Source organism: Mixophyes fleayi, chromosome 2, assembly GCF_038048845.1.
Source record: "Mixophyes fleayi isolate aMixFle1 chromosome 2, aMixFle1.hap1, whole genome shotgun sequence".
NCBI classification, from domain to species: Eukaryota; Metazoa; Chordata; class Amphibia; order Anura; family Limnodynastidae; genus Mixophyes; species Mixophyes fleayi.
Window position 1 is genome coordinate 297,486,072 of NC_134403.1, and position 18,385 is coordinate 297,504,456.

Consider the following 18,385-nt stretch of genomic DNA (forward strand, 5'->3'; position numbering starts at 1 on the left):
CAGTGGTTTAGTCCGTAACTTGTTAGTTTTAGAATTGATCCCACTAGTGGTCGCCATTGAGTTGTGGTCCCATCGCCTCCGTGGCAGGAATGTGGTGTTTTGGTGTAACAATCTCAGTGTGGTACAGGCAACTAACAACCAGAGCACTACCTTGTTGCCAGCAGTTAACAGCCTGTGTAAGCTGGTACTGCGCTGTCTTGCATACGACATCACATTTCGTGCTCAACGCGTTCCCGGCACAGACAATTGCATGATGGACACGCTTTCACATTTTAATTGGCGCGTCTTTAGGGAATTAGCCCCCTCTGCACAAATGACAGGTGTCCCTTGTCCCTCTTACGTTTCACAGATGGTCGAGCCAGTATAAGTGGACTCATGGAGGAGTCATTGGCCGCCCCCACCAGGAGGGCTTATCAAGCGGCCTGGCATCAATGGATAAACTTTCTGGACTCAAGGGTTCTCACCAGGGACAGCAAAATAACACGTTTCATTTCATGTGGTCATAATATCAAGATGGGGCAACTGAAACAACTATTGTGGCTACTCTGTCCGGCATCTCATTTATGGCTCGTCCTCGAGGCGAGTCGGACCCCACAAATTCATTCCTCATAACAAAGTTCCTCAAAAAGCTGAGCTAAGATACACCCCACATTAATGGATAAAAGGTGACCCATTGATAATAATATCTTGAAACAAATGATTAGTGTTTTGCCGGCAATAACAACAGACCCATACAAAGCCCTTGTGTTTATCGTTGCTTTTTACCCCTCGCATTTCACAAAGCCTTTCTGGTCAGAATTATTTGCTTAGTCCAGGGATCACTGGGGTGCTGCGCTTTTGGCTAGGAACATTGTTAGTGCTAATACACATTTATCTTGTAATGTAATTAAATCTAAGACAGATCAATACGGTAGAGGGCAGTGGTTGTACTTACCCACATGGGACGACCCGGTTATCTGCCCAGTCGCCCTTCGGTGCTAGATTAGCAGGAGTATGCCCCCTGGGGGGCAAACATGTGATTACTACATGCCAATGGTTCCCTGCTTACCAAATTTCAATGCAACGCACTGATGAATCTCTTTAGCACAAGCGGTCTCAACCAGTGTGCGGCTCACTGCTCTACTTGGCCTCCAGTCGCACATGGTGAACAATATTTCCTGAAGGAACATTATATGCTTTGCCATAGGTACCCCCTCAAGAAGATCAGGATTTGTATCATGGGCCACTCATTCGTGTACTGGGCGTCCAGACACCGTTTAGCCAGAGACTGGACCTCTTTTTCCCACCTCGTAGACATCAGGTGCCCCTTTTAACAGATTAGGTGGAGGTCAATTATTGTTAATGGTTATTACATTGTAAATACAGTAATAATAAACAACATCTGAAAGGGGTTGGGTGCATGAAAGTGAGACATCTACACTATGCAGTTTAAAGAAAATCTTTGAGGATCTAGCTGTAGAAAGTATCGAGTGCCTCAAATTATTCAGACATCAGCATGTGCTTTATCTACAAACTGACACACAAAACCGCTGCAAAGGGCAAACATAAAATATACACAGGCCTGCTAGCTAAGTGCTCATGTGATCTAAAGGTGAAAGGTAAATGCAAGTCAGTTTCCAACTCCTGCAGTAGAACTCATCATTTTAGTCCCATGACTAACAAAGGGTTTCCAGTGTTTGTAATAAAGAAGTGTTATTAACTAACAAAAGCAGAAGTTAGAGTATTTATGTTACCTAAACTAACTACAGTGCTACTTCTCTATACCAACCCTTTTTCTAAACACCAGCCTCACTTACCACCAGCTATGATCTCTACACCAAAATGCATTAATAGTGTTTAGTTCAATTATATATCATCCACTTTAGAAGTTAACCCTTACTAGAACAAATGTTGTGGTCTGTGTTTTACAGCTGGTGTTATAAATAGGGAGCATTGTACTAAAATGTGCCATGAGGTTTAGTCCCCGGTATAATAAAGTAATATTGTACAGCAAATGCACAACACACTATCAGCTCCACAGAATCTGCAGCTGAAGCCACGGAAATAAATTTCACCATGAAACCAAAACCCACTCTGCCTTGTAAACTAGGCTTATCCTTTATTTATAAGGCTCCAATATCTGCGCACACTGTACAGCTCATACATGTTCCTGTATGTAAAAGTTAATTTCAAATGATTTTGTTGAATAAAGAATTGCAACGTTTTTCAAGTTTACTGTTAGATTAAACCATGTTAAACAATTACAACAAGCCACAATACACGTACAACGGACTGCAGAACTCTGAGTATCTTTATATATAACGCAGCTGGTTATGGTGGGAGCACGCTCTGCCATCATTGTACTCAGTGTTTCTGGGACAACCCAAGGGTCTCTGGTTCTTATTAATCCAAAACCAAATTCCAATGGACAGATCTCAAACAAAAACTACAGGACCTTTATACATAGAATCATGTCGTAGCTTGGAGTACTACAAGTCCCAGGGACAACTCTACCGCAGAACTCCTTACTGTCTAGATGGGTTTCAATTATGCTAATGTTGTGTCCTAAGAGCAAGCTTAACAATTTTAATACGCACATTTTTTTTAATTTTATAGCTACTGTAATAAAGTAGGCTGAACTTGATATATACAAACTGAGTTGATATAAGGATCATAACTTCACCATTTTTATTTTATGTAATTTTTATAAAGCAGTTGGTGTGTGTGTGTGTGTGTCTGTCTCTTTAGGAGGAACTGTTGTAATTCACTTTTCTCTCCCAAAAGCACAGCAGTAAAGGTCATCTTCCTTTTTATAATGCTACAAAATAATGCATCTTTTGGGCCCTATAGAAAGTATGATTTTTAGGGGGTTTTGTATTTATTAAGGAAATGCAGTGACAGATGACAACAATGTTTTCTATTGTTTGAACACACAACTCAAGTGCTATAGTCCTCTCAAACTGTTGCATGAATAAGATAAATATCTGTGAACAGTTGAAAAATGGTCTACAGAGCACAGGGGCTGATAGGGCTTTAAATCCACATTCAGATTAATATGTGACAGCATAAGTCTCCTGGAGTGCAAGAACTACAGTATTTTGAAGAACTGTGTCTGAAAGAAACCAATAATCCAATTGCTATGCTGCAGAGAAACACACTTTTTGATTATCACATCTAAACCAATTTAATATAATATATACATACACATGGCAGTAGCAGATATTATTCAATGTGCCAGTCACTGACAAAGGATATATTTTTGTTGGCAGCTAAACACCCCTTACTTTCTAAGGCAAGGCTGAACAGTTTTTAGTAAGCGAGTATAAAATCTCTGGCCAACCATATTATAGTCAAAGCAGTGAGCTCAGAGGTGGAACTAGCGAACTGTGGGTCCCAATGCAGGGAGGCGGAGAGGAGGGAACCAGGGCCCCCGACCCCCTGCATCTACCATGAAGTGCTCCCCCATTATCTCCATGGGCCCCAGTGCACTGCACCTGCCGCACCAAAGGTAGCTCCGCCAGTGAGTGAGCACTCAAGCTTTTATCTTAGGCTTCCTTTTCCCCATTGAATATCAATGCAATAAATAATAAATAATCATATATCAACAGAAATGTAATAGATGGAGGGCAAAGCGCAATCATTGTAGAATCTAATGCTCATTAGCCAGATGTAATAAATATAGCTGCACTGCCTTCCTTAAAATGTCAAACGTTAGGGTGGTATCAGGCAGGCGCTAGCAATTTTCAAGCTACTGTCATATGAAACAGTTAAGCTGTGAAGAAACTACGTTTTCTGAGCGTAATGACTCCAAAGTGACAGAGGATGAGCATTCCCCAAACAGGTCATTGTGTCCACACAGAGAACACTAGCGCTTTTCTACCAGAAAAAAGTGCTGGCATTTAAAGAGCCCTATATAAACTGTTCTGAGTGCTATACAAGTATTATTACTGCTTTCACTTGCTGTCAGAATAGTTGTGCTCCTTCCAATAATAACTGAAGCCAAGAGCAGAGCAGACAATTAGAGCAATGGAAGATTTAGAATTCCCTGAGGATTGTGTTCTGAGCACACGCTTACTGTGTATTTAATTAAAACGTCTCAACAAAAGCCCACGTTGATATTAACGAAGAAAATGTTTGCCACGCCAATTACACACATACCAATAACCACACTTTTGACTCATTTCCATTCTGTTGCAATAAAGTAAACATCACTGTTTTCAGTGCAGTTTTAGCTTTAAAACAATGATGTCTTGTCTATAACATACATATACAGGAATAATGACTAGCTTTTAGATTTCACAGATCAATATGGACTTGTTTAGGGAGTGACTTGCTGTGAAAGTATAAATAGATCCATGCAAACTATGGTAGGACAGTGGACACCCGGAATTATTAACCATGCAAATAATAATCTGCATACTAAGCAGTACAGGTAAATGTTCCAAAAGATAAATTTAGGACAGATCTAAAGTTAATATTTGGTCATACCCTCTTAGGGGCTTTACTTATGGTCTGCTGACACTGCTTCCCTTCCCGGTGAACGCAGAAGAAAAGGATTGAAGAATGGGCGGATGTACAAACACCCACAGGTACATACCACAAGAAGAATGAAGTGGTGAGTAAAGTCCTGGTCGGATTATCCAATAAGCTGACTAGGCTTGTTGTTGGGGTGCAAAATTGTAAAAACAGAGAGGTATAAACTGAAATTTATTTTAAAATATAAAAGACTAGCTGCTCATTAAAGACAAATGTAGTGAGGTTATAATTTTTGACGTATTACCATGTAAAAGCTGAAGACAATGAGTCATCCTTGGGCAGGCGCTTGACAATAAGCGAAAATGAGAGACAAGGATGGCAACAGGCGCAGATGTGACAGCCCCCTCCCATCTTCACCCTCAATAGCGCTAGTTCATACCCAGTGGCGGATCTAGGGAGGGGGGGCGATCGGGGCAATCCGACGGCTGCACACTATGTGCAGGTCCATTTGGCAGCGACAGGCCTGGACAATGTGCTGCCCGGCTGCACTGATTGTGTTCAGAGCAGCCGGGCAGCACACTCTCCCTACCTGTCACTGCCGAGCGGACCTGCACATAGTGTGCAGCCGCCGGAATCCTCAGAAGTCAGAAAGGGGGGTGGGGCATAAATCACCCCCCTAAATCGCCCCGGGTACAACAATTTTCTAGATCCGCCCCTGTTCATACCTCTGTTCTGATACATAGTTCTGATTTTAATAAAAACAAAATGAGACAAAGATTGCCATTTCCCATTTCAAAAGTCAAGTGTAGCGCGACAATTACATTGAAGCTTTGTTCAATAAGTATCATTGTTCTATAGTTGTATTAGGACAATATCTACATTTTACCTTGAGGGGGCATTTCCCATTCAATTTAATTAATCCAAATGTACTACATATCGCAAATAAGTTTCTTTCTGTAAAATAGCCGATGCAAATACATGTAACTGAAAATTTATAGAAAATAAATATATGTACTCTATGTTCCCTTTAAGTGATATTTCTTAGAATTGTGGGTTTGTGAGCAATAGGGTGCTTATTAGCACAATTAGGATTCACGTCAGGGAATTCTCCAGTACTTTATCCTGAAGTTTCCCAGCAACAACGCAGGAACAATAAAGCAAAGTGCCTGGTAGTTTTCCACGATCCTCTGCTACAGCGGCAACAACATACGTGAAAAGAACCTATTGAGAATTCAAGGCTGACAAACCAAAAACAAACCACATACTCCGGCTTTGTGAAAAGATAGTTGTGCAGCTTTATCGGCTCTTCCTGTAATTTTAAAATAAACAGGTCTACCTATTTATACATAAACCACAGACACTCAAACATTTAGATAGTAGTGCATGCATGAGCCAGCAGTTTGTGAGCAAGTTTAAAATACACATGCATGTGGTTTTCATTCCAAGCCGTGTTAGCCGCAAATGCTTAAAGTGGCAAGACCTCAATGGGATCACACTAATGGCAGCATTATTCTGTATTTATGGTGCCATGTGGTACCAGTCCTGGTCACTGCCATCTCTGTACTACTACAAAAACTAGACAGACACAATATACATATTTCAGCCTCCGTCAAGACTAAGCTTCATAAGAACACCAATGTACGAATAGGCATTTTCTTTTATCCGCGAGATCAATTTACATATCTTGGACAGTAGAAGGTGCTCCATAATGGAATTTGTAACCTCAAATCTCTACACCACATCATGAACTTGTGCAACGTAATGTAACCTGTGTGATAGGTGTTGCTTATTTCTGTCCAGTCGCAGTACTGACTCTCTAATTAAAACCTGTAGGAGCCCCAACGAGAAAGGAGGATTTTAGGATGCTCTATAAGGAAACCCCATGGGCGTGTAGATGTTTGTCTCTATATTATAGCGAATATCAATAGATACTGTATGCAAGCAAATCCTTTAAATTGTAACCAATCAAAAGCAGGGCTTTCTTCACCCTTTTGTATCTTTTTTTACAAATGTAATGTACGTGTACCTCTTAGAAATTCTACAACGCTACATACATTTTTGTGCTTAATATATACTGGACAATATTATTAGAAAATAAAAGGAATTTATTTGCAGGACCGAAAAAGCAGATTCCAGTTTCTCTATATGAGAAAGTACTGCACCCTCCCCAAATAACCGACCAGTGGAGGGGAGTGTGGGAGTCTGCAGGATAACCTATTTCCCTAGGACCTCAATAGTTTTCAGTCCCTTACCCTGAATAATCTAGATGGCAGCACTGTGGCTGTTTGATGACCCTGCTCCACACTGTGTTTTTCAACCAACATCACTACGTTTGAAAATCGAAAATTGTAAATCTGAAATTCGTAAATAATTTTGGAAGGCGTTAGTTTCGGAAAAGAAAATATCCATCTCCTTTAAATATATAAACGTTGATCTTTAATTGATACTAGGTTACTATGTTTAGTTATCAAAATTCTGTAGGAAAAAAAAAACACACTAACATAAATTGCAAATCTAATATTGTTCATTTTGATTAATATTGTACTGTCCAGAATTCACTTATATTAAAGAACTCCAGATAGGTTGACAAAAACAATTAACCTTTCACTGAGTGATGTACATATGTAAAATTTGTAGCACAGTGGTTTACAAACCTGTCCTCAACTACCCCCCAACAGGTCAAGTTTTGAAGATTTCCCTATGTGATCACATCAAGGGTAATTACTAGTCAATTAAATTAATTATTCCCGTTAATGATTTAAGCAGAAATCCAGGAACAATGAGACTGCAGGGTTCCATGCCCAATGGGGCCTGCAATTCATGATAAAACCCTAAGCAGTTGGAAAGTAAACACTTCTCAGGGTAAGGGCTGTCAATGTCTGGTATCATGGCTTGCTGAGGCAACATCACAGGCTTTAATTATGAGAAGGCTAACTAGAGGAGGCAATTGGCTCTACCGCTGATCTCTTGCCTCACATGCAGAGGTTCCCCATCACAGCTGTGCTCCCATCTTTCCCAACACTCAAGCTACAACCATAGAAATTAGACAAAGGAGCATGCAGCCCAGCTCGTTGGGAGCGAGGGGAGGGCAGAAGAGCTGCACAAGTCACAGAAGCCGTCAGATGACGCACTTCCAGAGGGGCATTCAAACATTCCACAGTTGAGCTTGCTCTCTCCCTGCCTCTCAATACAGAATTAGAGCCATAGCTCCTGTCACTCACCGGACTGTGAGTGCTACTTCTAAGGTAGCTAGGAACCGTGTCAGTCCATTATTATGAGGTACTGCGCATGTGTAGTCCCTTTTAACCTTCAGTTCTGTTCCTTTAACTTAATTGGCTGATCAGGCAACACTCCCTATGTTAAGCACCTGTGGTCAATACCACGTTGCCTGATCTTGGAGTCTCATTCCTCATGAGTCTCTGAAGGTGTTCCAGTGCCTGCTCATGTGTTCAGCTTATGCTGATTCCTGTTTGCCGTTTGTGGTTTCCAGACCACTTCTATTCCTCGTGTTCCTAGTGACTCCAGCAGCTGATTCCTATCCGCTGCCTCCGTATATCTACAGTTACAGATTACTGCAAACTCTCCTGTGTTTCATCGTGACTCCAGCAGCTGATTCCTATCCGCTGCCTCCGTATATCTACAGTTACAGATTACTGCAAACTCTACTGTGTTTCATCGTGACTCCAGCAGCTGATTCCTATCCGCTGCCTCCGTGTATCTACAGTTACAGATTACTGCAAACTCTCCTGTGTTTCATCGTGACTCCAGCAGCTGATTCCTGTTCGCTACTTCAGCGTGTCTACAGAGTCCTGCTCGTCTCAGCGCTCCAGTCTGCATTCTACCTGCCGTCAGCTGACCCGCTGCCTACTGCTTCTACAGTGTGTCCATTTGTGTCAACTTGCCTGTTGCATCGAGTCTACGCTCCTCGGCTTCCAGCTTTGCTACATCGCTTCAACTCTCCCGTGGTCTCCTGCTGTTCTATTCAATATACTACTGCTTCCTGAGTATTTGTCATCCTTGCTGGCCTACCTACAGTGCGCTGCACCTACCTGCTGCTTCCATTCTGCAAGGACTTCTCATCTCGTCTGTTCCCTGCCGCTCAGGTATCCCTGCAGCTATACCTAACAGCCTGCTCATCTGAACCACGGTATGCATACTTCTCATTGACTGTGCTGGTGTATTGCATATCCATCTGGACTGAGTTGTTCTCCTCCGGAGTTTCCATCCTCTGAGACTATTGCTATTATTGACTGTGTTTCCTTTTGCTGGACTATTTGAGTGACTTTGTTTATCTGTGCAGTGCTGTTCATTCATTATTATTATTGTGTGCAGTTCAACGTGGGATCAAGTTCAGTGTACCCGTGTAGACTCTGCATAGCATTTATCTCCTCGTGTCCTTCCTCACATATATATTCAGTGGTACAACTTGCTAGAGGCAGACCACCGATTCCTGTTTCCCTGTGTCACCAGTTGCATATATCCTCTCACATAAGCAGTGGTACAACTTGCTACTCGCAGACCACTGACTTCCCTGTTACCTTCACCTGGATTCCATTCCTTCACTACAGACAGCGGTACAACTTGCTATACGCAGACCGCTGACTTCCACCTCCTTATTACTCCTGGACATTCTTCTCACTATAGCAGTGGTACAACTTGCCGTGCGCAGACCACTGACTACCCTCACGTGTCATTGTCCATCCAGATCCTCGTATTCAGTTACCTATTGTTTACCAGTGCTGCTAGTCATAGACTTTCTGAGCATTCTCTAACCATCTGCTGTTTCCAGTTCCATTATCACCCTGCCATCAGAATATCATATACCAACTCTACTGCTCTGATAAGACCATCAGCGGGTGATACTGGGTAAAGACTCCTAGTGCCCGTGACAGCTCCGTTCTGCTGCCAAGCAACTGTTACTCAACCATGTGGCCCAATAAAAGTCTTCTATCAGTCACATTGGTGCAAGATGTTGGAAGCTCTACCTCCCTTTCCCTCAGTTAAATTGCTTACTAAAGCACCAAAGCTGTGGTACCATCCTATGGACACTGGAGAGTACTGCTACCTGAGGATGCCTAGATGCCTGAATGGAGAAAATGTCAATTGTAAAAGCAGTCACCTGGTACACACAAACATAACTTTCCTCTGTTTGGATTTACAACTTTAACAGTGTATACAATTTTATTATGTGTATATTTGCCCCCACTCCACCTGGACTCACAAACGTGCCTTATACATCAACTTGTCCTGAGGTTTTAACGAGTACCAAGCATAGATTTGCCTTCAATTACAGATGTGTTTTTTTTTTACATAAATCACTGTGGCAGGCTAAAAGAAGAAGCTTGGTAATAACCATTTTTCCTGGATTTAGGCTGCTATTAATGATCTATAAATCTGCAGGAGTTTCCACAGAGTCTTCTGAATACCATGGCAACTACAGTCACATGGCAAAAAAGCAGATACTCTTTGGAACTCCCCTGTGAGTGGTGTCTGCCCTGTGAAATCCTAACCACTCTGCCTTCACATGACATACCGAGAGTCCAAGTGTGAGGGAGGATTTTAAAGTGCAGGCAATGCTCAGCTATATCATGTGCCATGTGACTGTGGTCCCCATGGTTAGGCAACACTGTGTAGAGTTATAAATCATTAATAGCAGCCTTAAGAAACAAACCAAAGACAAAATGGTAATTACCAAGCTTCTTCTTATAGCCTGCCACAGTAATCTATGTTAAAAAATACACCTCATTTTTCATGGGGCTGCTGCTTTAAATATAACTTATAGGAAAATTGAGTAATGATGTCTGCAGTAAATGAGTGGTGGAACTGGTGGGCTGGAGCTTTTTCAGATGGGCTTTAGGACTGCTCTCTGCCGCAGGGACCATTACAGAATCTACAAAAAGTCTTTCTAAGCAAATGCATTTCGTAATGCTGTTCACTAGATTCATTTTTTGGTAATATTTTATGGTGATAAAATTTGTCTCGAACTTTCTTTTAATGTCAAACATTGATATTGTTACACAGGAAAATGCCTGCTGGTTGATAGCAGACTAGTGCAGGTAGCTTTGGCCATTGTATTGCCTTGACCAAGCAGACATTGTAGATGCAAATTAGCCAGACTTGGTTCACCAATTGGCACCAAAGCATTTGTTTTATTGTGTAAAAACCTTCAAAATTAAGATTATTGCTGTGATATTAATGGTAAGTACTATGTTTTTCCTAGTCTATTATTTATGCTAGCCACACCTTGCTGCCATAGCTGATAGCTGTAGCAATAGCGAAATCAACTGGATCATCATCATGCAGTGAAAAGGTTGGAAAATAAACATCTGTGCTCTTCATCTTCGGTACATAATAACATATCACAGTGAAGTCAGAAAAGATCCACCTGTTCTGTCCGTACATCAATCAGCCACTTCCAAATTGACCACCCACATGTACAGCCAAAGCGGACACTCAACCTGTCATTTGGTGGAGCTGTAGGTTCAGCGCTTGTGTGCCCAGCACTCATATTATAGTCTTGTTTTATCCTACACTTGTCTCCATATACCAGTTGGCCATCACCTGTGTTTGGATGCTTCTCACCAGATGTTTTTATAATATCATCCAGGCTTCAGATACCCAAGTCCAGACACCATCTTGGCCCCTGTACCTTCTAGTCTGAGAAGTATTCTGGGGGATGATGTAGTGCATTGTTTTGAGGTCGGCAGATCTCTTACTAATGTCACAAAATTAGATCAGCCAAACCAGTTAAATGGTCCATCAAAATGATCAACTCCAGACTTATACCTACTTTAGAAAGGATCAAGATTACAAACATAAGTAAACATCATGGATCTGTCACTTAAAAACACTGCAGAGACTATAAATACCAGGGTCATTGTTTTAAGAAAGTAGAGTGATGCGACTGTCTTTGGCAGCAGGTAACAAACTGGCACATATCTAATCTAGAAATGCTAATTTTCTCGCTACCAATGTCTGAATTAATGTTTTTGGTAGGTAATGAACGACTAATATTAAATAATGTGATACTTGTCTTTTACAGGTTATAATGTAATATGATGATTAGGAGATGATCATGCTGGTTTGTGTTTAATACCATTCTTATACACCATCTCAATTAGAAAAACGTTTAAAGGTTTCCTATAATAAAGACTGCATACTACTGCAAGATGTCTTTAAAGGTCTTCATAATTCCGAACACTGTAATGGAATAGATACCCATCATCTGTGTTGTATGGTTCTGAACTACTGTTATTGGGGGACTAAACATAAAAGAAAATTACTTTTTATATTGTAGAAAACTGTATAAGATACATGTAAAAGTTTCCCTACCCTTATTGGTTATTTAAAGGGCTTTTTAGCGACTAATTAACACATGAAAACCACATAACAAATAAGATAAATAGTTTCTTGTGAACTTGTTCCAACTGTTGCGTTCTAAAATTTTATGTTGTTTTAGAGTTTTAGAACATGGCTTGACCTTTGCTATGTGTTAATGCACATCAAAATTTGTATTGGTAAAAGTGCAATGCATGAAAGGCACTTAGAAAAATGCATCACTAAATTTCATCTAAACGTGTTAGTTTTCATGTGTTTCACCCATTTACCCAACGCATGTATGTGAAAAAAATTTTCTTTTTTGTGCTCTGTTTTATCTTGCAAAAAAAACCAAACAAGCAAAAGTAACCTAAGGAGACATACTGCAGGCATAAATTCTTAAGCTTTTTTCAGGCTCTTAAAAGTATGTTTACAGTGCAACTATATTTTTATATTATTATTAGTAATCTTTATTTATTTGGCACCACAAGGTTTCTGCAGCACCGTACAAATACAAAAAAACAAAACACAAAACAAACAAACAGTAGAACAAAACAGTACAGAGCAAAACAAGTAGAACCAAGACTCCAAAAGCTGTCAGAGAAGAAGAAATGGAATTAAGACAGAAGCAAAGAGGGCCCTGCTCGTAAGAGCTTACATACTAAAGGGAGGGGAGACAGACAGCAGGCATGAGAGGAGACAGTGGAGGGGATCAGGTGCAAGAGGAGACAGGGAAGAGGGAGGTGAGGAGAACAAGGCTGGGGAAGGTTAGATGGATGGCTGGTAGGCTTTGAGGAAGAGATCCCATGTAAAAGTGCTCAGATTAGGGGACAAACGGATGGAGCGAGGGAGGTCGTTCCAGTGGAGGGGGGCAGCACGGGAGAAGTCTTGAATTCTGGTGTGGAATGAGGTGTTCAGTGCGGAGGAGAGGCGACAGTGATTGGCCGAACGGAGGGAACGGGCAGGAGTGTGAATGGAGAGGTTAGATAAGGGGCCGTGGAATGGGAGAGGACCTTGTAGGGGATGGTGTGGAGTTTGAAGAGGATTCTGTAGAGGAAAGGGAAGCAGTGCAGAGAAAGGCAGAGAGGGGAGGAAGAGGAAGAGCGGCGTGAAAGAAAGGCGAGTCTTGCAGCCGCATTGAGAATAGAGCGAAGGGGGGCAAGATGGGTGTGAGGAAGGCCAGTGAGAAGGTTACAATAATCGAGACACAAAATTATGACAGTGTGGATAATAGTTTTGGCGGCGTCCTGAGAAATTAAGGCCGAATGCAGGCAATATTCTGAAGTTGGAAACGACAGACAAAAGAGAGAGAGGAGTCGATCACTGGAGACGGACACTGAAACCGTGCAAATCAACCAAACTGCGGCCATAACCAGAACCCTCGGAGTATGGACGATTTGTAACAGAAATTTAAATTGTTGTTAAAAAAAAAAAAAAAAGACAAAAAAAAAAATTGCAGCACTTTACACCCCTATATTCAATATTAAAAATGTACTTTTCACAGTAAATGGGAATAGCTGCCATTGCTGCATGCTGATTTTTTTGGTGAAGTTAGAAAAAAAAGCCTAATATAATTCAATGAGAAGTCTTAAGGCTAGACACATGGGTGTTTCACTACCATTATATGCCACTTGCTGATGTGAAATGAGCTTGAAGCTGACCTTTTAAATCATATCAACAAAACATTAGTTTGGCATATTGAGCAGGGCCGTCTTTCCCATTGGGCACGATAGGCAGGTGCCCGGGGGCCCAGGGGGAAAGGGGGCCCTGGCAGGTCTGCTGCTGTAAAAAAATCCTGTAAAGAAGTTCAGGTCAGGTGACGATCCGGCTCACTCCCTGGTCCTCTCTTCCGTGATGCACTCGCAGTGAATGTTGGGCGTGATGACGTCATCACGCCAGACATTCACTGCGAGCACAGCATGAAGGAGCACAGCGAAGAGGATTCAACCTATCGCGATTTAAAGGGACGTTAAGAGGGGGATATATATATATATATATATATATATATATATATATATATATATATATATATATATATATATTCTCCTTTTTTTTTTTTGTTACTTATATATTTATATATAGGGGTCCCGGTGCACTGCTGTGCCCGGGGGCCCATACTGTTGTTAAGGTGGCCCTGATATTGAGGCATTTTATAGTAGTGAATTTTTTAAAGAAAAAAAAGTCACTGATGATCTGATGAGGTAATGAAAAGAAGACAGGAAGAACAAGACAAATATTAATCAGAGATATTCCTATTTTGTGATAATAGGTCACCACATGTCAGCATTTGAATGTATTATTTGTCAGTCTGATAATCTTTATTATTTAAGCCGGGAGGGTCTTTAACTCAAAACATATAAAACATCAATAAAAAGAAACTGGATTAATTAACGCATAAAGAATATATTCCAAAATAGAACAATGAAGTTTGGAAACATATCAGGAATTACATTTTACAGCATTTGAAGAACACAGGCTTTAAAATACAAAATAATGTGATTGCTTAGTACTATTATATTCATAAAATAGCTTGCATTTAACAAATAAGTGAACCTATGTATCCTGGCTGACTATTACCACTAAAAAAATAGTGTTCTTATAGGTTTCACATGTCCCAAACTAATGTTAAGGATTTACAAGTTTATTTTAGCGCACTGTTGTTGTATTTACTTACAAGTGGTTATTTTATTTATACATTCTGTTTTGTCAGTGTGCTTGTTGCACTAACTAGTAAAGAAGTGTATTATCTAGGTGTTGTGTGCCTCATCACATTAGAACATCAGTACCAAATGTGCATCGTCAGACAAATAAATGGCCTACAACAACCATGACAACGCCACTTTCATACTTGTTTCTAACACAGACAGCTAGGCTGGTGTAAAGCATGTCTTCAGACACAGCACTGATATCAAATATCGCTTAATCTCAAACATAGCACACCTACATGGAAAATAATAACAAGATACTGTCTCTTTTCAGTCACACTCAGAAAAGAAAGGGTGTAGGGCTGACAGGTCTCACAAACTGATGATTAGACATTGAAAGTTCTATCCACCCCTCTAATTATTTCCTTTCAAATATTTCACTTCTAAAACAAAACCATCCTTTTGAAGTGATATAAATTTGTGGATAGTTTTCCCTTTTGATGAAGCCTGAAAAGATAATTTAAGTGGCAAAGATGGGAAGCACCAAAGAGCGATGATTATGTCTGGGAAGCCAGCTTTACTGGGAAGACGCAAGATCAGACAGTGGAAATGTAATTAAATAATTTAGACGATAACAAGCTTTTAAATACACTCAGAACAGATGTTGTAGGCGCAGCATAGTACACAGCGGAGATAGTTGCTGTATACATTAGTATCTTTAATATATAAACAATGCTCAAGAACGTTAAAATAAAAACTAAAAATAAGAAAATAGCGAAACATGCTAAACTTTTATTACTTACAAATAAGCACCAAAATCTTCATATTATTTGCCATATATAAAAAGATATTTAATACATTTTCAGATTTTCATAACAGCAGATATTAGAGTAGTCACTAAACATATCTCCCCACTTTTAAAATTGAGGAACTGGGACAATGTTCAGTACTTGCGAGAGCTGACCCAGCCCCAGCCACCTTCAAAACATAATTTCAATGCCGCACGCAGCAATGACAGGAGTGAAGGGTACATGCCTTATAAAACTTTCCCACCGCCGGACAAAGTTGTCCACAGGCAGGACAATGGGACAGAACCCTTAAGTTGGGACAGTCGGGAGGCATGATTAAGCAATAATGTTCAGATAAAACTGCTAGTATAATAAACAGAACAAATTAAGTCACTGTATTTGACTTAGACTGTAAAGGAAGATACCAACAGACCGGTTTCATGTATTACGCACAGGCCTACTGTTACCTTTATTGATTTGGTACTTGTTAGTATACAGATGACTCCTGACTCCACCCACCTGTCATTCTATGGAGTGTTCTGTTCCCTATGAGTGGAGTGCTAGCACTACTGAAGCAAATCCTCCCCCACTGCTTGGTCCACTTAAGAGGTCAGTCACTGCCTTCCACCAAGAACTGTGTGCAAGCAGACACAGATGACATAGACTGCAAAGACTGGTGGGTGAGGAGAGACACAGTGGGATGATTAGCATTGCTGGTAGCGAGATGTGGAACAGAGTCAGGATCAGCATGGTGATGTCTGGTTTCGAGTGGCGCCTGTATAATTAACAAGTACCTTTATTTTTACTTTTTTAAGTATCACAAGTTACAGCATAGTAAATTACAGTGTAATAAAAGTAATTGTGAATATATTGGAAACTTCTACATACATACAGTTTCCATGTTTAGATGAAATATATTTTTCTTACCTTAGTGATGATTAGAAGTTCTCCATGTTCTTTGCCACCTTTCAATGTAAATCCCCAAGGAGCCCCACCAGTAAGAAATACATCTGCAAATCTATACCCTTCAACTACTTTCCTCTCCACCATCATGTTCGGTCCTTGGTCCAAGCCTGGAAGATTCCTCATGACATCAGGTAAAATCCTCTCATGTCCACCTCTAGTTTCCAAGTTCTCCATGGTGCTGGGCAGTAATGTCCCAGGTATGTATTCCTCCAGAAGTAGCAAATGATGAATATTGTTTTCTCAATCACACTACATAGCAGATTATGTGCTCTTTTCCACTATGCAAATATTAAGTATAAAAACAATGTAACCAAATAGTATATTAGAAAAAAAGAGAAATGTTCCACTTACTGCATTTATTGTCAAGAGATCGCAAGCTGATTAAATATTGAACTTTTTAGTATGAGGTCATCTAAAATAATAAAATGCTAATCACTTGTATAAGAATAGTTCCGGTTGCACATACACCAAAGGTCCAGAGAGGGCCCTACTCTTGCTCCCAATACAATGGCCATTGCTCTCACCCTTCAAGATCAAACATGGTGAGCAGGTAACACATGCCCTTGTTGATCCCGGTGAACCAGTGCAGATGAAACCACAGAAATAGTTCGGTCTCGCTCAGTCACGTCCCAGAAGTGATCTTATCGGGGACACTTTAAAGAGTTTTCCAAGAGCCACCTGTTTAAATAAAAAGCAGGAACAACAACGATCGCAGGTTGTTTAGGCTCCAAGCACTGGGTTAGTCACCTTCCTTAGATCCACACAGCTGACAATTTCCTTCTTCTGTCCCCTCCCCGATACGGCACAGGATCTGATCGCCTATTTTCCCTATTAGAAGTGACTGTGCAGAGCTGACTAGTGAGCTGGTGTCTCCTTTCTGCCTGAAACGTGAATGAATAATCAGCTCCGGCTTTTTCCTGCTTCCCCCCTCTCCAGCCTGTTACTTTCCTTTCGCAAGGGACGGCTTGTTTTTGTTTTGTTTTGTTTTGTCAGCCGGAGATTGGCGATTGGGAACTGTTGAGGGTGTACAGACACTAAATAATAAAGGGCTTGCAGGAGTCGCTTCCCTGCTGACTGGTTACCTCCCTTCCCCCCTCCTGCTTAGCAATCACTCACTGATTATCCCTAGGAGAGAATGCGTGTGTCACTAGCGTACAGTGTGGATAGAAAGCTGCTGCTGGCTCCATTATTTTTTTCACTACTTAAATTTTTTGACCAGACCAATTCATTATCTCATTTGCTACAAAAGGATTCTGAAAATCTGAAAATAAAACTCATGGTGTGTTCTTAAATATACATATATTTATTATAGCTATTTCCATCTGCTACTGATTAAGCTACTTTTTCCTGTTAAAAGCTAAAAGAGGTATGGGGGTTTCTTGTATCTAAAATATGGGTTTAAATGGAAAAAAAATATTATACATTTGCATAATTTATAAGTGTAAAATCTTAATATGAAGATATATGATATTTTACATTATAATAGAAAATAGAGTTTGATTAAACTATTGTAACTGCATAGAACTGAAGACATTCCAGGAACAAATGACCAGATAACATGGGTTGTTTTTCTAGAGTGTTTTGAATTTATGAACAAAAGAACCAATTTTTCAGATAAATGAATAACACCTTACACTCAGTATTGTCTCTCAGAGAAACATAAGCTGAAAGTGTCCAGAAAAGCATTGCAGAGCTGGGGCCTTCAGTTCATCTCTGACTATGCCGCTATCTGTGTGGAGTTTGTTCTCACAATGTTCTATGGGACATATTTAACAAGCACCGCAGAATATGAAAAATAGTTTTCAATCCTTATCGTATTGATAAGGGTTGAACTATTTCTCATTTTTATTAAAAAGTCTCCACAGGAGCAGCAGTCACGAAAAACTGCTGTTCCTGTGAAGTTAAAAACGTACCTTTTCACTGCCTCTTCGTTCCCGAAGCTGCTGTGCGCTCCACAGAAGCCTTGTGCGCATGCTCCGTCTGATAACTTCCCTGCACTTCAGTGTTGCAGAGAGCGGAGTGTGACGGAGGGATCATGTGATCCCTCCACACGCGCTGTAAAGCTCTGCTCTTCTGAAAAATAGCAGAAACGGTAATGTATGGCAGCCTGAGCTGGCGTACATTACCGTATGTATGTGTTAAAGCATTTTCATTTATTGTTAAATTGCGGTACATATCAGTCCCCGTAGACATCTACGTGGATTGCTATGTATT

The 18,385-nt window shown here is 40.6% G+C and overlaps 1 protein-coding gene across 2 annotated transcripts in view; it reads right to left on the minus strand.

Annotated features, from left to right (window-relative positions):
* SHROOM2 (shroom family member 2) overlaps positions 1–17,214 on the minus strand; it is a 195,204-nt gene extending 177,990 nt beyond the window's left edge. For both annotated transcript variants that reach the window (XM_075196461.1, XM_075196460.1), the window contains exon 1: positions 16,133–17,214. In XM_075196461.1, coding sequence (XP_075052562.1) covers positions 16,133–16,345 — 213 coding nt within the window. In that variant the 5' untranslated portion in view covers positions 16,346–17,214. The remainder of the gene's footprint in view (positions 1–16,132) is intronic.
* Positions 17,215–18,385: the final 1,171 nt, after the last annotated feature.